The sequence below is a fragment of the Galeopterus variegatus genome, unplaced genomic scaffold (assembly GCF_000696425.1).
Source record: "Galeopterus variegatus unplaced genomic scaffold, G_variegatus-3.0.2 Scaffold850, whole genome shotgun sequence".
Lineage (NCBI taxonomy): Eukaryota > Metazoa > Chordata > Mammalia > Dermoptera > Cynocephalidae > Galeopterus > Galeopterus variegatus.
The window spans coordinates 341,010-360,694 of NW_007726961.1; the positions used below are offsets into that span (position 1 = coordinate 341,010).

General features: G+C 35.7%; 1 protein-coding gene across 1 annotated transcript in view; it reads left to right on the forward strand.

Moving 5' to 3' along the window:
- CEP350 (centrosomal protein 350kDa) overlaps positions 1–19,099 on the forward strand; it is a 133,975-nt gene extending 114,876 nt beyond the window's left edge. Inside the window, exons 36-37 of the mRNA XM_008572941.1 lie at positions 1,222–1,344; positions 17,541–19,099. Of these exons, the coding sequence (XP_008571163.1) occupies positions 1,222–1,344; positions 17,541–17,705 (288 nt within the window). The 3' untranslated portion in view covers positions 17,706–19,099. The remainder of the gene's footprint in view (positions 1–1,221; positions 1,345–17,540) is intronic.
- The last annotated feature ends 586 nt before the right edge of the window (positions 19,100–19,685 follow it).

Sequence of the window (19,685 nt, forward strand, 5' to 3'; positions counted from 1 at the left end):
TCAAACTTATTTGATCATAGAAACCCCTTTAAAATACTTTATGCTGACAGACAGCCAGCAGACATTTATGAAATGTAAAGTATGCTTACCTCAGAAGTTACCACAGGCCAAATCCATCCCATCATCTGTTTTTACAGATAAAGTTTTATTGCACCACAGCCATACCCCTTTGTTTACATATTATCTATGGCTGCTTTCCGGCTGTAACAGTGGGGTTGAATAGCTGTGACAAAGACCATATGGCCCACAAAGCCCAACATATTTATAATCTAACCCTCTACAGTAAAAGTTTGGCACACCCTGGCTTAGATGAAAGCAAGTAGCTTTTTCAAAACACGCTTGTGCAGCCCATTCCTTGCACCCTTCCACTGTTGATACATCTTTGAATGTGTGTACGCGTGTCTATGTGTAGATGGTGTGGTGGAGTTGGGGGACACGTTGGTAGTGTGAGAATCTTCTAAGATGATTCTGATTCATAAATGTGTTTTTTCCCCCATTAATGACATTATTTTTTAACAAAACCATAAAAAGTAATAAAACAAATTATCTTATTAATAACAAAGAACAAATAAGTTGAAATATAATATATATACCAACAATCACCAAACTGCATGCATCAATATAACATACAATACATGTTGCCCACTAATTTTGATTGAAATAACATTTTGTAAAGTTTTTTAAGGGTGATAGTTCAAATATTATTAACAGTAAAATTTTTATGTTTCTCATTCTGAAGTGTTGATATTTCTTTTTGATTTAACATATTTGAATCTTGGTGCTTCGAAATAAACTATCCCAGACAAAGCCCTATACTTTTCTCACATGGCATTGCTCACAAAATTTCTTTGAGATTTTTCAAGTTCAGAGATTTACTTTATGCTTTCTTTAGTAGTTTTGCTAGCTTGAAGTTAGCTAATGGTGGTTCTTGGGTAAAGGGAACTCTAAAGTGATTTTTCTTTGCAGATTCATCAATGGATTTCACTTGTCTATGTTGTATAAAAACAAAAATTCTTATAAATGAATAAAGTCTGAGCATGTGGAATGCTTTTCCTTTTAAATTGCTAAGAGTAATTGTAAATGGAAGAAATTTGTATGATCTTTTATTATAAATACTGTATTCTTAGCTTAAATCTGTTTACTCATTGTCAATACATAAGTGTCAGGAACGTCGCAGGAACATTGTTGTTTGTGTTTCATTCATTCCTCTTATTTCCACAGAACTTCATAGCGATTGAAGTACTCAAGTTGTTCAGTCTTAAAAAGGAGCCAAACCACAAAACAGATTGGCAGAAAATGATGAAGTTTGGAAGAAAGAAAAGAGACCGAGTAGATCATATCCTGGTCAGTGTATACAAGCAAACTATTTTTATTTTAACTATGTTTTCTTTTTTTCTTTTAAAGATGACCGGTAAGGGGATCTTAACCCTTGACTTGGTGTTGTCAGCACCACGCTCTCCCAAGTGAGCTAACTGGCCATCCCTGTATAGGGATCTGAACCTGTGGCCTTGATGTTATTAGCACCACACTCTCCCAAGTGAGCCATGGGCCGGTCCTAAACTATATCTTCTAAAATCAGAATTTATTGTTAGATTCTAAAAGGAAAAGGGTATAATTGATCTTAGTCTGTGATATTAAAATCATAAAGCCTTCATTTGCTTCATTTCCACCCCTCAGTTTTGGAAATTGTTTTCTTTTGTACTCAGTAGATGAATATTTAACTTAGTAGTGTTTTGTGGAGAAGAGGAGAAGTAAAATCTTGAGTGGAAGCAAAGCTTAAAGTAGTGAATTGAAAAGCAACTAGTGTGGACTCTGGAGCCAGACTGCCTGAGTTTAAATGCCTGCCTGCCATTTAACTTGGTTTGTAATGTTGGGCAAGTTGGTCTAACTTTTTCGTGCCTTGTTTCCCTATCTGCAAAATGAGGATGATATTGATAGTACCTAACTGATAAAATTGTTAGAATTAAATAACTATACACACACACGCGTGTGTGGGTGTGCAAAGCACTTAGAACAATTCACCATATATAACTCAATAAATGTTAGCTGTTATCACTCATTATTATTATCATTATTCAGAACTTTAGCCCAATAGGACTTATTTGGTTTTGCAGTATATTTCTCTAATTTTAGGAAAGTGTTTATCAAAAAAAGAAAAGAAGAAAATTGTCTTTCATTCTTTCTTCCCTAAAACAAAAATGTTACATAGGAGCAAACCTCAGGAAACTCAGATGTTACTTGATTTAGGTTTACCTCTAAACATTTTAATTCTGGACTTTCTATCTTGTCTATATTGACATTCATTTAATGACAAAAGCTATAATGCTTAAATTTATCAGTTTTCCCTATGTATGCACCTCTCTCGTGCTTCATTTACTCAGTAATAAATATACTAGATAACATTTGTTTGTGTTTTACAGTTTATCATTCTTTCTCATGCCTTCTTTGATCCTCACAATAATTATATGAGGTAGGAAAAACAAATATTATTCTGTTTTACAAATAAGATTTGTAAAATTAAATTTAGGTTTAAAGATGTTGAGGGACTTGCACAGCAAATAAGAGCCAAGATTTTAGCCAACTAATTTTTCATAGACCTTTGCCTCTCAAGAAGGTGAATTTGTTCTCATATTTCTTCAGTGTTTTAAAGTTTGATTTATTATTAATTTCCAAGATATTACTTCCTTCACTTCTCAGGAATTAAAGAAAAAAGCATGTCAAGAGACATTCATCTAACCTATCAGTTAAATTGATCATATCCCCTTGAGTGCACATTGCATCAAGAATTGTGCTAATTAAGGACTGATGTTACAATGATAAGCAAAATATAGACCCTGCCTTCATGGATTCCCAGTTTGCTGGCAGAAACTAGCCATTAATATGTAATTTATGCAAGTGTATAATTATAAATTAAGCAATAAAAATAGAAGAATTGGAAGCTATTGTAAAAGCGTAAATCAGAGGAAACTAATCTAATGAGGATTGCCGGGACAAGCTTCCCTGAGGAAGTGACATTTGAGCTTGGATCTTAAAGATGAATAAGCATTAACTGAGCTTTTAAAAGACAGAAGAATTCAGAGAGAACAAAGACGTGCAAAGACCCTGAAAGACACTGAAGAGACATGTGCAAAGACCCTGAAATAGGAAGATACGGGAGTTTGACTTGAAATGTCAATGTGGCTGGAGAGATAGAGAGATTCTTATTGTGCAGTGCCTTTTAATCTACGTTAAGGATTTTGAATTTTATCTTAAAAGCAGGGAGTTTAAGCAAGAGAAATTATAAAATTAGATTTGCAGTTTAAAAAAATCATGTAGGAGTTCTTCAAAAGGAGCAAAAGTATGGAGGAAGAAAGACCAGCTGGAAGGGTATTAAAGGTGAAAGATGGCTGCTTAGGTGTATTAAAGCAAAATGTCTTAGATAAATTTATCTTGAGCACATGTCAAAGTAAATGAGGAAACTAGCATAGGTAGTGTACCAATTTAAAGTGACATAGAGAGCCAAGGCTTCCAGCTAGTTACAGACTTTTACTTCACATGGTTATAATAGTGTCATCTTAATTATAGTGGAAGGATTAAATATATCAAGAGGAAGGGCAGCAATTTAGAGGCATCTTCAGACCTGAAATATTAATCAGAAACAACAAGTAACATATCTAGGAAGTGAACAATAAGCAAACTGATCTTCAGTTCTTTATTAAATGTACCAAAACACAGGCCTCCAGCAAGTGCCAAATAGGGTCAGATATAAGCAGAGACATCTCTCCAGTAGTTGTCAGAAAATTTTCAAATACTAAAAAAACCAAATGTTTCTTTTGCCAGTGTAAGATTATTATAGTTTAGATGAGGGTGATGTCTGTGCACAAGAATTGAAGAGATTTAGCAACTGGTAAACAATAACAGAATATATATTGTGTGAATATCCCTTTTGCCGGTCATAAAATATTTTTCATCTTCCTACAGAGACCTGACCTGTGTAACTTTTTGAATGAGCTCATTCTTGATATTTAAAAAAATGATACTGTTAGCCTCTTGAGTTGATTACTAACAAAAAATGCTAAGCAAACTAGCCTCCTCTCCTACTATTAGATTTGGACAACCTGCATTTTAGAGGAATTGAGATTTAAAACAACTATTTTTATTATAAGACATAAAACAAAATTTTTTCCTTTAGGGTCTCAAAAGGAAAGTGTATTAAAATAGAAATTAAAAGAAGTTTTAAAAATAGTATTTATTATGAAATAATTATGCTTGTTTTAGGAAGTTTAGAAAATACTGATTAATCAAAAGAAAATAATTATGATAATCTTACCACCTAGGTAATTCTAATATTTTGGTGTGTATAGATTTTGAGTCTTTTTTGTATAGAGAATTTTTTTAAACAAACTGGAATTGTAGTCTCTTTTTTGAAATCTGATTGCTGTAAAAACAAGTAAAATAAGTAAATTATTAAAATGTGGACATTTTTCCTTGTTATTAAATGTTCCTCTATTTTATATTATTTTTTACAACTTTATTTTATTTTTTGTGGAAATATAGTTGTCCGTCATATGGATGTACTACAATTTATTAACCAGTAAATAACTTTTTGTTCTTTTTAAAGCAACATTTTGGTAATAAAAATCTTGCAATATATATTTACATGTATTTCCAATAATTTCCTTAGGATATGTTTCTAGAAGTAGAATTGCTTATTAAAAGTATGTGCAGAATGTTAAGATTTTTGTATGTGTTGCCAAATTGTTCTCCAGAAAGGGTGTACTAATTATTCACCAGTGCTATTTGAGAGTGGTTCTTCTCACCTTTGCCAATACTAGCTGTTACCAATTTTTTTATCTTTACCAAAAGAGTGAGCTTATTTTAGTATAAATAATTTTGTTACTTTTTTTTTAAACCTGTTATTGGCTATTTTTCTAAATCTTTTACATGTTTAATTATGAAATATTTCAAAAGTATGAAAAGGAATGGAAAATAATATAGATACCTTTGTTTCTGTGATCCCTCTCCTTCATTCTAGTTCAGTTGCCGTCTTTGTCCAGTACATAATTTAGTATTTCATTAACTTCAGGTCTTTAATGTAAACTCTCAGTCTTGTCTTTATTTCAACTGAACTCTTGAGTGATAGATTAGTTCTATGTAGGATTCTAACTTGACATTTCTTTTACTGCAACAATTTGAAGATATTATTTCGTTGCAATCTGACCTCTCGTTGCTCTTGAGAAATCTGCTGATAGTCCTTTATGGGGAATTGGTATTTTCTTTTTGCTTTCTATTTAAGATTGTGCACATGTGTGTATACTCATTCTATAATTTCTCTTGATGTGTCTAGATGTGGAATTTTTTTTATTTATCCTGTTTTAGACTCAATTGTATTTTCTGAATCTATAGATTTATATCTTTACTCAATTCTGGAAAATTCTCAGCTATTGCCCCTTAGAATATTACCCCTTCCCAATTCTTCAATTCACTGTGGTACTTTCTTTAGGAATATCTTTGGCCTGTTCTCCCTGGATGGCTCTTAACTCCTCCCCTAAGTAGTCAGCACTTGCCACTCTTTTATTTATTTATTTATTTATTTTTATTGAAACACAATTGATTATACATATTTGTGGGGTACAGAGTTGACTATCAGTATTTGTGTGCAATATGTGATGATCAAATCAGGATAGTTGGCATATTTGTCATTACAAAACATACTCATTCTTGGTGTCCACATATTTGTGGGGTACAGAGTTGACTATCAGTATTTGTGTGCAATATGTGATGATCAAATCAGGATAGTTGGCATATTTGTCATTACAAAACATACTCATTCTTGGTGTCCACATATTTGTGGGGTACAGAGTTGACTATCAGTATTTGTGTGCAATATGTGATGATCAAATCAGGATAGTTGGCATATTTGTCATTACAAAACATACTCATTCTTGGTGTCCATTAACTATTTTCTCCCCTTGCCACTTTTTTAAATCCATATTTGTTCTGGTTCTTAGGATTCTACCCTCCCCCAGCCCTCAAGATTTCTGTATGCATTACAAATATTTTTGTCATATTTTATCCAATATATCTACATATTTATATGAGAACTTTTTTGTATTATTTTACTCTTACTTTACCACTTTTGCTGGAAGTCGTGACAGCTAGTTTTCTTATACAGAGTTATCTTTTGTTGTCTTTTTATGTACTCCAAGAGTTTTCCAAATTTTACTTGTAATTAATATTTGGATATTATAGTTCAAGAGAGCAGGAGAAGACAGTGGTTAATACTTTGGTCAGTCCAATACTATAGATAAAATGAAGTCACTTTTCTTAGAAAATTAATGGTTTTTATTGTTTTTCTATAGTTTTAACTGTTGACTGTTTTTCTTAGAATCTCCAGTTTTAAAGGGTTCTGCAACTTCCTGAGCTTCATTTAATATTGTTGGAGGTAATGAGCCCCAAATGCTGTCATGGGTGTTAGCACTACTAAAATGGGAGAGGATGGCATAGTAGTTAAGAGTACGGTCTCTGGAATCAGACTGTAAGGTTCCAATCTCGTTCCTACCACTCGCTGACACTGTACACCCATTATGGAAAACAACATTTTGGTAATAAACTGGAAGTATGGCAGTTCTTCAAAAAACTAAAAATAGAACTACCTTAAGATACAGCAATCCCACTCCTAGGTATTTATCCAAAGGAAAGGAAATCAGTATACTAAAGAGATACCTGCACCATGTGTTGCAGCATTGCTTACAATAGCCAAGATATGGAATCATCTGTGTCCATCAGCAGATGAATAAAGAAAATGTGGTGTATATACACAATGGAATGCCACTTAGCCATAAAAAAGAATGAAAATCATGATATTCATGACAACATGGATAAGCATGGAAGATATTATGTTAAATGAAGTAAGTCAGGCACAGAAAGATAAACACTGAATGTTCTCACATTTGGGAGCTTAAAAAAGAGTTCATAGAGTAGAGAGTAGAATTGAGGTTATTAGAGGCTAGGAATGGCAGGCAGGAGAAGGGATAGGGGATAGGGAGAGGTTGGTTGATGGATACAGAATTACAGTTAGATAGGAAGAATAAATTCTAATATTCTGTAGTGTTAGCAGTCTGTAATTAACAATAATTTATTGTATATTTTCAAATGTCTAGAAGAAGGGAGTTCAGATGTTCTCATAACAAAGAAATACGTTTGTGGCAATGAATATGCTGGCCTGATTTGATCATCACACAGTGTATACGTGTATCAAAATATTATTCTGTACCCCATAAATATGTACAATTATTACATGTCAATTAAAAAATTTAAAAAATGTTTTAAAAGGGTAAAAAAAAAAGTGACTTTTGGTAAGTTACCTCATCTCTCTGTCTCAGTCTCCTCATCTGTAAAATGGCAGCCTCATAGAGTTTTTGTGATGATTAACTGAGATATAATATGTATTAAGTGTCATATAGGAAGCTCTCAAAAATATTAGATATTATTAACATATTTATTTTCATTGACTTACAGTCTTCATACTTGATCCCTGCCCTCCCTGTCTGCAAATAGCCAGAGTCCAAATTATGTAGATTAGAACTTGGGTCACAAATTTGACTTGATGCTCTGAGATTATTATGTTATTATTAATTATTATTATATATATTACTTAAACATTTTTGTTTTTTTAAATGTGAAAGAATTCCATCTTTTTATAAAAACATACAAGCACTTAAATCTGTTTTAGCCACAGTATTTTTAATCTGTCACCTATGCCTGTTATAGCATTCTTGAGAGGCAAAAGCACTTTGTCTAGGAGCAAGCAGAGGCAGTCACCTCTGCCTAAATACTGCTAGTAGGTTTAATTCCCAGAATGCTCTGAGTCCAACTTTCTATATTATATCATATTGTCAATCATATTGTCAAGTTTTTAAATACATTTTTATAACCATTTCCAATCTTTTTTTCCATCACACTAGATTGTGATGTTATTAATACAGAATTAAATCATGTGAACAAAGTCCAGTTGGAACCATGCTTCATAACAATAATGAGAAAAGAACTGTTCACATATTTCCCGATTAAAGCTTTATTGAAAGGATCTACTGAGCACCAAGGAGCACGTGTGGCCAGTACAAATTGATCCACTCCATCAGTAATTATTTCTTAGGCACCTGCTATATGCTAGGTGGTACTCTAGGCCCTGGGGAACATTAGTGAGCAAATCAGGCAAAACTCTTCAAGGAGCTTTCATTCTAATGAGAGAGATAAGATAAATCAAATATACAGAGGGAATAAGGAAATGCTGAGTGGAGGAGGTTGCAATTTTAGTTAGGTTGGCTGAGGAAGATCTCACTGAGAAGATGATGTTTGCATAAAAGACTAAAGAAAGTAAGGGAATGAGCCAAGTGCTCATCAGAGAAAGAACATTCTAAGGAAAAGCTACAGTGGGCCTTGCATACTGAAGGAATAGTCACTGTATATGGAGCAGAGCGAGAGTTGGAAAAGAGTAGTAGGAGCTGATGTCCCAGAGGTAATGGAGGATGAGTGTGGGGGCCAGACCATGGAGGGCCTGATCGGCTTTAAGGACTTGAGCTTTTACTCTAGTGAGAAGGGCAGATGTTTAAGGTTTTGAGCAGAAAAGTGACATGATCTGACTTAGGTTTTTATAGGACCACTCTGCCTGCAGTGTTGAGAACTGACCGAGACAGGGTGGCAAAAGTGGGAGCAAGGAGACCAGTAGGACACTGTAATAATCCAGGCAAGTGAGAATAGTGGCTGGGACCAGTTTGGTGGTTGGAAGTGGTGAGAAATGGTCAGATTCTGGATATACTTTACAACAGAACAACAGAATTGCTGATAAATTGAATGTGGGATATAAGAAAAAGAAAGGTGTTAAGGAGAACTCCATTGGATTGGCCTGAGCAATTGGAAGGATGAAGTTGCCATTTGCTGATTTAGGGAAGATTAGGAGAAGCATATTTGCCGGGCACATCAGTTGTTCTATTTTGAACATGTTAAATTTGAGATGTCTAGTAGATATCCAAATGGAGATATTGAGTAGGCAATAGGATATATGAGTCCGAAGTTCAAGCAAGAGTCTTAGGCTGGAGATATGAATTCGGGAGTAGTGAACATATAGATGGTGGTCAAAGTCATGAGACCAAGAAAGAGTGAAGACAGATAGGAGGTGCATGGACTGATTTCTGGAGCATGCAATGTTTCAAGTGTTAAGGTGAGGAGGAACCAACAAAAGGGGCAGAAGGAGTAGCCAATGAGGTAGAAGAAAACCAGGTCAGAGAGGGGAGGGATCAGCTGTGTCGAATTTTTCTAATGGGTGAAGTGCAATAGGGACTGAGAACTTACCATGAAACTTAGCACTGTGGAGGTCATTATTGATCTTAATGTTGAAACAAGTAGTTTTGGTGGCATGGGTGAGATAAAAGCTTGATTAGTGTGGATTTCACAAGAGAATGAGAGATAGATTAGGGAGAGCAAAACTGGACACTTCAAAGGAGTTTTGTGGTAAAGAAAAAAATGGAGGGGGAAGTGGTGACAAGAGAGAATTCTTTTAGAAAGAAATATGATGTTTGTATACTAATGGGAGAGATTCAGAGAAAATGTGATGATGCAGGGAAGAGAGGAGAACAATTCCCTGAGTGGACAGAGGATGGAATACACACAGTGGAGGGGTTGGCCTCAAAGAGAATCCTTTTTTTGTTTTGTCTTGTCCTTTGTTTGTTTTTCTTTGTTTTTGGTGGCTGGGCTGTACAGGTATCCAAACCCTTGACTTTAGTATTATAAGACTGCACTCTAACCAACTGAGCTAATTGGTCAGCAGAATTTTTTTTTTAATTAATATTATTTTTAGTTGACAATTCATAATTATATATATTTAAGGGGTACAATGTGATGTTTGAAATGTGATATTTGTTAATGGAAAAATAGGACTGAAAGATAATACAAATCTTTCCATGAACTTTCTGAAGGACTCTTCATGCAATGCGGGATGATTAAGTCAAGCTAAATAACATATCCATCACCTTGCGTGTTATTTTTTATAGTGAGACGTTTGAAACTTACTCTTAGTTATTTTGAAATATGCAATACGTTTTATTAACTATAGTCACCCTGCTGTGCAGTAGACCTCAAAACTTATTCTTCCTGTGTATCTGAAGCCTTATACTCTTTGACCAACAACTCCCCATTTCCTCCCTCTCCACACACACACACACACACACACACACACCCTGCCATACCACCTCAGCCCTAGCCTCTGGTACCTGTCATTCTGCTCTGCTCTTCTATGAGTTCAGTTTCCTGCCACACCACCTCAGCCCTAGCCTCTGGTACCTGTCATTCTGCTCTGCTCTTCTATGAGTTCAGTTTTTTTAGATTCCACATGTAAGTGAGAAAATGTAGTATTTGTCTTTCTTTGCCTGACTTATTTCACTTTAGCATAATGTCCTCCAAGTTTATCTGTTGTCACGGATGACAGGATTTTCCTCTTCTTTAACGTTGAATAGTATTCCATTGTGTATATATACTACATTTTGTTTATTCATTCATCCATTGGTGGACACTTATTCCACACCTTGGCTTTTGTGAGTCCATTGTGGCTTTTGTGAGTAATGCTGCAGTGAACATGGTGGGAGTGTCTTAAGATACCCCTTTGACATTGATTTCAGTTCCTTTGGATATACAGTATACCTGGAAGTGGGATTACTGGATCATACGGTAGTTCTGTTTTTAGTTTTTTGAGGAAGCTCAAAAAAACTCTTTTCCATAATAGCTGTAGTAATTTACATTCCCCACCAACAATGTCCAAGGGTTCCCTTTTCTCTGCATCCTCTCCAACACTTGTTATCTTTCGCCATTTTGATAAAAGCCTATCTAATGAGTGTGAGGTGATATTTCATTGTGGTTTTAATTTGAATTTTACTAATGATTAGTGATGTTGAGCATTTTTCTATATACCTGTTGGCCATTTGTATGTCTTCTTTTAAGAAATGTCTATTCAGGGCCGGCCCGGTGGCGCACTGCTACAGTGCGCCGCTTGGAAGTGCAGCGGCGCTCCCGCCGAGGGTTCGGATCCCACATACAGACCGGTTCCCTCTCACTGGCTGAGCGAGGTGTGGTCGCAGCGCCGAGGGTTGCGATCCCGTTGCCGGTCCCGGTCCGGTACGGGCGCGACACTGAGGGTTGCGATCCGTTGCCAGACACGAAAAAAGACAAAAAAAAAAAAAAAGAAAGAAAAAGAAATGTCTATTCAGGGCCGGCCCGGTGGCGCCCTGCTACAGTGCGCCGCTTGGAAGTGCAGCGGCGCTCCCGCCGAGGGTTCGGATCCCACATACAGACCGGTTCCCTCTCACTGGCTGAGCGAGGTGTGGTCGCAGCGCCGAGGGTTGCGATCCCGTTGCCGGTCCCGGTCCGGTACGGGCGCGACACTGAGGGTTGCGATCCGTTGCCGGACACGAAAAAAGACAAAAAAAAAAAAAAGAAAGAAAAAGAAATGTCTATTCAGATTCTTTGCCCATTTTTTAACCAGGTTATTTGCTTTCTTGCTATTGAGTTGCGTTCCTTATATATTTTGGATATTAACCCCTTACCAGGTTTACAAATATTTTCTCCCATTTTGTGGGTTGTCTGTCTGCTTTATTGTTTCCTTTGCTGTGCAGAAGCTTTTTAGTTTGATGTCATCCTATTTCTCTTTTTGTTTTTTTGCTTTTGTAACCTGTGCTTTCAGGGTCATATCCAAGAAATCGTTGCCCAGACCAATGTCATGGAGCTTTCTCCCTATGTTTTCTTCTAGAAGTTTTGGAACTTCAAGTCTTATATTTATGTCTAATCCATTTTGAGTTGATTTTTGCATATGGTTTGAGATAAAGGTACACTTTTATTCTTCTGATTGTGGTTAGCCAGTTTTCCCAACACCATTTATTAAAGAGACTGTCCTTTCCCCATTGTATGTTCTTGGCACCTTTGTCAAAAATCAATTGGCTGTAAATGTGTGGGTTTATTTCTGGACTTTCTATCTTGTTGCGTTAGTCAAGGTGTCCATTTTTATGCCAGTACCACGCTATTTTGATTACAATCACTTTATAATATATTTTGAGTGAGGTAGTATAATGCTTCTAGCTTTGTCCCTTTTGCTTAAGATTGTTTTGGCTATTTGGGGTCTTTTATGGTTCCATATGAATTTCTATTCCTGTGAAAAATGACATTGGAATTTTGATACAGTGGACATTGACTCTTATTTTTTTAAAGATGACCGGTAAGGGAATCTTAACTGTTGACTTGGTGTTGTCAGCACCATGCTCACCCAGTGAGCTAACTGGCCATCCCTATATAGGGATCCGAACCTGTGGCCTTGGTGTTATCAGCACCACACTCTCCCAAGTGAGACATGGGCTGGCCCTGACATTGACTCTTTAGATCACTTTGGGTAGTATGAACATTTTCACAATATTAATTCTTCCAATTTTAATGGGTTAATGGATTCGTGGGTTATCATGAGAGTAAACTGGTGGCTTTATAAGGAGAGGAAAAAAGAACATTAGGACCCTCAGTCCTCTCACCACATGACGTCTTGCACTACCTCAGGACTCTGCAGAGTTCCCACCAAGAAGAAGACCATCACCAGATGAGCCCCCTGGACCTTGGACTTTCTGGCTTCCAGAATAGTGAAAAATAAACTTTGTTTCTTTATAAATAAATAAAAAATTCTCCCAGTCCATGAACACAGGATACCTTTCCATTTATTTGTGTTTTCTTAAATTTTTTTGGTCAGTGTGTAGTTTTCAGTGTACAGGTCTTTTTCTTCCATGGTTAAATTTCTAAGTATTTTATTTTTTATTTTATTATTTTATTTTATTTATTTAAAATTTTATTTTATTTTGCTATTGTAAATGGGACTGTTTTCTCAATTTCCCTTTTAGATAGTTTATTATTAGTACATACAAACAGTACTGATTTTTTTATGTTGATTTTGACTCTACAGCTTTACTGAATATGTTTATTAGTTCTAACAGTTTTTTTGGTGAAATTTTTAGATCCACCAAAGATCATGTCATCAGCAAATATAGCGTATTTCACTTCTTCCTTTCCTAGTAGGATGCTTTTTATTTCTTTCTCTTGCCTAATTGCTCTGGTGAGGACTTTCAGTACTGTGTTGAAAAGAAGTGGTGAGAGTAAGCATCCTTTTCTTGTCCCTGATCTTAGAGGAAAGGCTTTCAACTTTTCACCACTGAGAATCAAGTTAGCTGTGGGTTTGTCATATATGGCCTTTATTGTGTTGACGTACATTCTCTTTATACCTAATCTGTGGACAGTCTTTAATCATGAAATGGTATTGAATTTTGTCGAATGCTTTTTCCACATTTATTGAAATGATCATATGATTTTTATGTTAATGATCGTATGATTTTTATCCTTTATTTTGTTAATGCTGTATATCACATTTATTGATTTGCATGTGTTGAACTATCCTTGCATCCCAGGGATAAATTCTGCCTGATGATGGTGAATGGTTCTTTTATCAAACTGAATCTTAATTGCCCTTTTAAAACACTTGTAACGTGATAAATGATTATACTGAACATTTCATAATAAACTGTTGCTTGTTCTAGATTTTAAAAATGTATATTTTAGCTGTTGCTTGGGCTGGGAAGGTCCCTAATCTGTCTAAGCATGCATGTGTCTTTAGGTATTATTTGAGGTGAGTAAAATATAAATAATGTTTTTTTGACATAAAGATCTCTGTTAGCCAAAAAAGAAGAGAAATCTTTCTTTCAGCTTTAGTTCTCACTCTCTGTCCCTTTACCCTTCACAAAGACATTGATTAACTTATATCATAGGTTAGCTAAGAATTTGAGCTATTTTTAGCAGTGTATTTTCAAAGTATATATGATATGGAATGAGTAACAAGCAATTAGACCAACTTTTATATATCCTTTATGTTCAGTGGCCTTGAAAATCTCTCTACTATAGGTAGAATTATACTTAGAATGGCAAATCCCATAGTGAAACCACCTACCTAATGACTGAATTTCCTTTACAGATACTCAACAGCTCCTGAGTTTCTACCTATCATTGATAAGTTCTTTATCATATTAAGCCTAAATTGGTTTTCATGTAATTAATTATAATTTTCTTTTATAGCTTTGGGGCTTTACATAACAATTTTCATTCTTCCCACACCCTTTTGAAGCAGCTATCCTGTTTCATCTGTCTTTTCTCCCTATTCGATGTTGGTACCCTGTCCTATTGTATGATGTGGTTTTGTGTGCCTTCAACAACATCAGCTTTAGCTCTCTGCAGTGTCCCGTTTTAAATACAGTGCTCAGAATTGGTCATGTAATGTTTCGTGTATTGTTTAATAAGTACAGTCATATGACCTTCTCCTTTTTTTTAGATAGTACACTTTGATTAATGATGTTTGGGATCACATTTCTTTTGTTTATTTTTAACTATATCATACTCATAGGATTCACAGGTGCTTAGGAAAACCCCAAGATTAAAATCCCAACCTGCAGTTTTATAGTCATTTTTTTGCACCCTATTACAGGACATTATTTTATTTTTTCATTTTGTTAGATTTGGCCCATTGTTCCAGGCTACCAACACATTTTTTAGGTTCTTTCTTCAAACACAGGTATTTATATTTCCTAGCTTCATGCTATCTCTAAACCTGATATACCTTCATCTAGGACATTGCTGAAAACAATGAACTGGACAGAGCCAAACAGCCTTTCAGCTTTCACTAAAAATATCAATATACCAGATATTTATGTAGCACCTTCTATTTGCACTGTCCTAGTCACTAGGGAAATATAAATAAAAAGAAACAATCCTTTAAGAGCTCACAGCCTTCTGGTAGAACAGGTACACAGAATACAATTCAGCATGGTAATTGCTAGACTGGAATATGAACAAGGTAAAATGGGAGCACGGAGGAAAAAGCTCCTGAGTCTTCCAGGCAGAAACTTCCTTCCAGGTTAATAGCTATTCTTTAACCAAAAAAGTGCAAAACACTGACTGACTTGTCTGTGTTTCCCCATCTTGTTCACAAGGATATGGTGAAAGATCCTGGCATCTTCTTGCTGAAATCAGGCCACATTCTATTTACCACATTTTTGTATTCTACCAGCCCAATGCCCTGTCAAAAAAAAAGAAGTGACTGTTAGTCTTACTTTTAAATGTAATTTAATTAATTTGTTTATATATTTAGTAGTTTTTATATGTATATATATGTACACACATATATACATATATCTTCAGGAGCAAGAGCTGGGGAAATATGTCATAGAATATAACAGACTCTGAAGACCAGGAGAAAAAAATAGAGGCAGATTTGCAGTTGCTGTAATTGAAGTTCCAATTTGGGCTTTGAGCTTTCCGATGACCAAAGCAAACAGGAAACATCATGTTAGTTCTCACTGACTGAGAAAGAAATAGTTTCTGTTCTTAAGAAGCAAAGCTTTTGCCAGCGCTGAAATCTTACATTTCAGTGTGGACTGCATTGAGAGAATAATAAATAATGTCATGAGCTTATATTTCTACTACAAGTATGGAAAAGATTTCCTTAGGACAGTGTTTCCTAAGTTTTCTTATTGCAGAGGAAATTACTCAAAAAACAAATTTAATATTAAAGGCTATGAGAACTTGTCTATAAAAAGGAAAGCTGTACATCTTTGAACAAATTCATTAGGAATGTGAAATCTTTTGTACAGATGCACCTATTAGCATTCCCAGAACATAGTTATCTCTCAGCACCAGTTTGAGAAGTGTTGCATTAGGCTGTTTCTTACAGCGTCCTTTGTAAGAGAGAATCACCAATTCCTTGGTAGGTTAATAAGTATTTCTTACACAACCACACAACATGATTCTGTGGTCAAATAAACACAGGAAACTCTGACACACACAAGTTTCTTTACTGGTGGACTTCTCTTTAACAGGCTAGTGTACATCATAAATCTCTAAAACTTATTTGGCTGTAGAACCCTTTTTGGTCATACATCTGTTACACGGAGTGTAAATTAGGGAACAGAGGAATGAATGTTTACATATCTTTAAAACAACCTTCCTTAAAGAGAAAGAATGTGACAGCCACCTTGTCATTTATTTGTCAACCCCGACCAAGAGTATATGCTGGACAGCGCTGGTCTTCCCCTCTCTCACTCTTTCACACTTCAGGATGCTGATGTGGTCTCTTTCTCCCGAGAGTCTTCTCATTTCCTCATAACAGGGACCAGAGTACAAGTTCCCCTCTTTACTTCCTCTGCCTTTTTCGAGATGAAACTGGGATAAGGGCAAGCCAGGAGCTTGTTATCTCTTGGTTTTGTTTGCCAAGTTAGACTTCTGGTAGTGACCTCTGTCACTGCAATTAACATCTGAATTTGTGACTAGATCAGGGTTCACCATCTACTTTCTCTACCTGACCTCCATCCCATTCACGTGTCACTGTGTATAATAAAGTCTAACATGTTTCCTTTATAATAAAGTAGTGCTTTTTTTTGGTTTGTTTTTTGAGATCTCAATTGGCTTTATTACAATTGTAGAATTGGGCAATACGTTATCCATAAAATAGAATAAGTGTTCCCTATAATATAGTTTTTAAAAATTTATTATAAACAATAAATATTGGGCAGTTATTTCTAATTTGATTAGTTTTCATTTACCTAGGAATCCCAAAATCCTAAAATGCAAAAAAAACAAGTATTCTATAACAGGGATTTTTAAAATAAACTTAAGCAGTGTTATATTTTTAAAATATCCTAATGAATATTAAATGCTATTTATTTATACTCTGAAATCATATCCAATATTGTCTTTGGATATAAATCCAGCATTTTGTGATCTTCCTTCACCTTAAATTCTTCTTATACATATTCTCTTATGTTGATATAGACAACTGTCTTAGTCTGTTTTGTGCTGCTATAACAGAATACCTGAGACTTGGTAATTTGTAAAGAATAGAGACTTATTTCTTAAAGTCCTGGAGGCTGGGAAGTCCAAGGTTGAGGGGTCCTCATCTGCGGAGGTCATTTTTGCTACATCACCCGAGGCAGAAGGTGGAAGAGCAAGAAAGCATGAGCATGTGCACACACACGAGAGAGGAGGAGGGGCAAACTCATCCTTTATCAGGAGCCCACTCCCTTGATAACTGCATTAGTCCATTCGTGAGGACAGACAGAGCCCTCATGACATAATCACCTCTTAAAGGTCCTACCTTTTAACACCATTGCATTGGGGATTAAGTTTCCAACACATGAATTTGTGGGGGGACACATTCAAACCATAACAACAACACACTTGTAATCCTTAATAGCTAAAAAATACTAAAATGTTGTCAAACTGAAATGTAGTTTTGAAGCAATTTTTATTTTATTCACCAACTGAGTTTCTTTAAACTTCTTGCAATTTTAAAAGTGATATCATATAAATGACCTGTTTTCTTGGGTTTATTTTTTGACCTGTAATCCCATAGATGGGACTATAGAAATAGTAAATATCATTAATTTCCTAGCTTTTTGTGACAGGGATTTTCTAACCTTGTTGCCTTCTATTTCTAGGTCCAGGAGCTCCATGAGGAAGAGGCACAGTGGGTGAACTATGATGAGGATGAGTTGTGTGTGAAGATGCAGCTAGCTGATGGCATCTTTGAGACCTTGATCAAAGATACTATTGATGTTCTGAATCGGATCAGTGAAAAACAGGGAAGAATGCTACTTGTGTGACATCTTGCAAATAAATCGAACACTGCTAATATGAGTCCTGGGCCTTTCTGCCTCCTGATACACACCCCATCTCCATCATAACAAGAGTGCTTCCGGACCTTGTACCTCTTCTTAAAGACTACTGGTTTGGAGTTGATGGGACAATGTAGTATATATATCTGGTATTACAGCCTTTGCCTTTAGAGACTATCCACTGGATTAATTGGTTATTTTCGGTGGGCAGGGTTGCAGTTCTGATGTTGAGACACGGCATAATCCTACACCTCTTGTTAACACCCCTTCTAGGTGTCAGATGAGGGCTGCAAACATCAGACTTACCTCTGAGCTTAGAATAGGGTATCACTTTCTCAAATCTGAATTCAGTCAGAGAGGTCTACAGAAAAATACCATTTTTGAAATGTAATCCTGGTCTGTACCATGAATGTCATATATGGACATTATATTCTCTAAACAGTATTAAATCCTTAACCACTTCTAAAATAGGCAAGTTTAATAATGTCTGCCTATTTTATATTCTGGAGTTTATTTCATTTCTTTTTGAAGACCATTTTCTTCCATTATTGCAGTTGAGCAGCACCAAGTAGACTATCAAGTTAACAGAAATAAATGGGTAGCCTTGCTTTCTGGGCACCAGCTAAAGAATTTTAAACCTTTGCATTATATTTGGTGTTCTCTATATGGGCATGAAAACAGAGAAATGCCCCCAGTGAATACTGGGCTCAAAGGACTGAGGCAGGGCTGGTTCTTCTACTCCTTGTTTTACCCCTGCACTTTTCTTACTCATTCTGAACCTCTACCAGCTGCTCCCAGAATCACAGATACTCAGGACCATCTCAGGCATCCAGGCATGGCAAAAGTGGAAACAATTCATTTTGGCCTACAAACCTTCAACCCCCATCTTTCCCCAAGAAGTCAGAGATGCTGTTACTTGAATGATTTAGGAAATGAGTGTGTGCACCAAAGACAAAAAGATATTGTCTCTTGTTTGTGTGCTTGTTTTGCGCTATGAAACATTTTTTAATTTATTTTAAGGTAAATTATTAAGTTGAAAACGTGTGTCCCTATTCAAGTGAAAGTTCTTGTAATAGTTAAACCTCCATCTTGAAGCTTATGTGGTTCATAGTCTTTGCACAGGAAACCTACAGTTTTAACAAATCCATACATGTATTGAAGTCAGTTTAATTCAGTGAAAAGAAGATGAGCTTTTCCAAGATCACCTGCAGTAGGAGGAATGGGAAAAAATTATTTAAAGGCACTGTAAAATTTAATTCTGCCTCTCTTGCAGCATTGCTTCTCACAGCTATTACCTATATCTGAAAAAAATCTATAGACTCTAGCTGCTACATTAGAGCATACGAGATGCTCTCCTGGGACCTCACTACCCTGCCTTCTTGACTGGTCAGTCCTATCCCTCTTCTCAAGTAATCTAGAAGAATGTGGTTAATCTTAGGCGTGAGTGTAAATGCCTTAATATTGAAGGTCCTAATTAGAAGCATGATATGACATCCACTGGATTCATATTAACGAATATCCGGGAATGTTATAGCTTCAAAATATGTTAGAAAAACCCCAAAGATGGTTTAATCTTTAAGTGTGCACGTTTGTTCATTTATGCATCTTTTCCTCCAAACTTGCCTTTGCATCTTAAATGTTTCACTATGCACACTTCCATTCCTCTTTGGTTTCATCTTGTCATTATAAAAAACTTACTGGGAAATCATTGGAATATTTGCATTTTGCACAGTGACTGGTATGATAGCTCTTGACAAATAAGGAAAGCACTGAAATGTTGTTATTGGGTCTCGGACTTACTGGGAAATCATTGGAATATTTGCATTTTGCACAATGACTGGTATGATAGCTCTTGACAAATAAGGAAAGCACTGAAATGTTGTTATTGGGTCTCGGGAAATTCTCAGATTGATGTATTACAAGCATTTCTTCTGGGCTTTTCATGTTGAGCTGTAGTCTTGTAGCCAT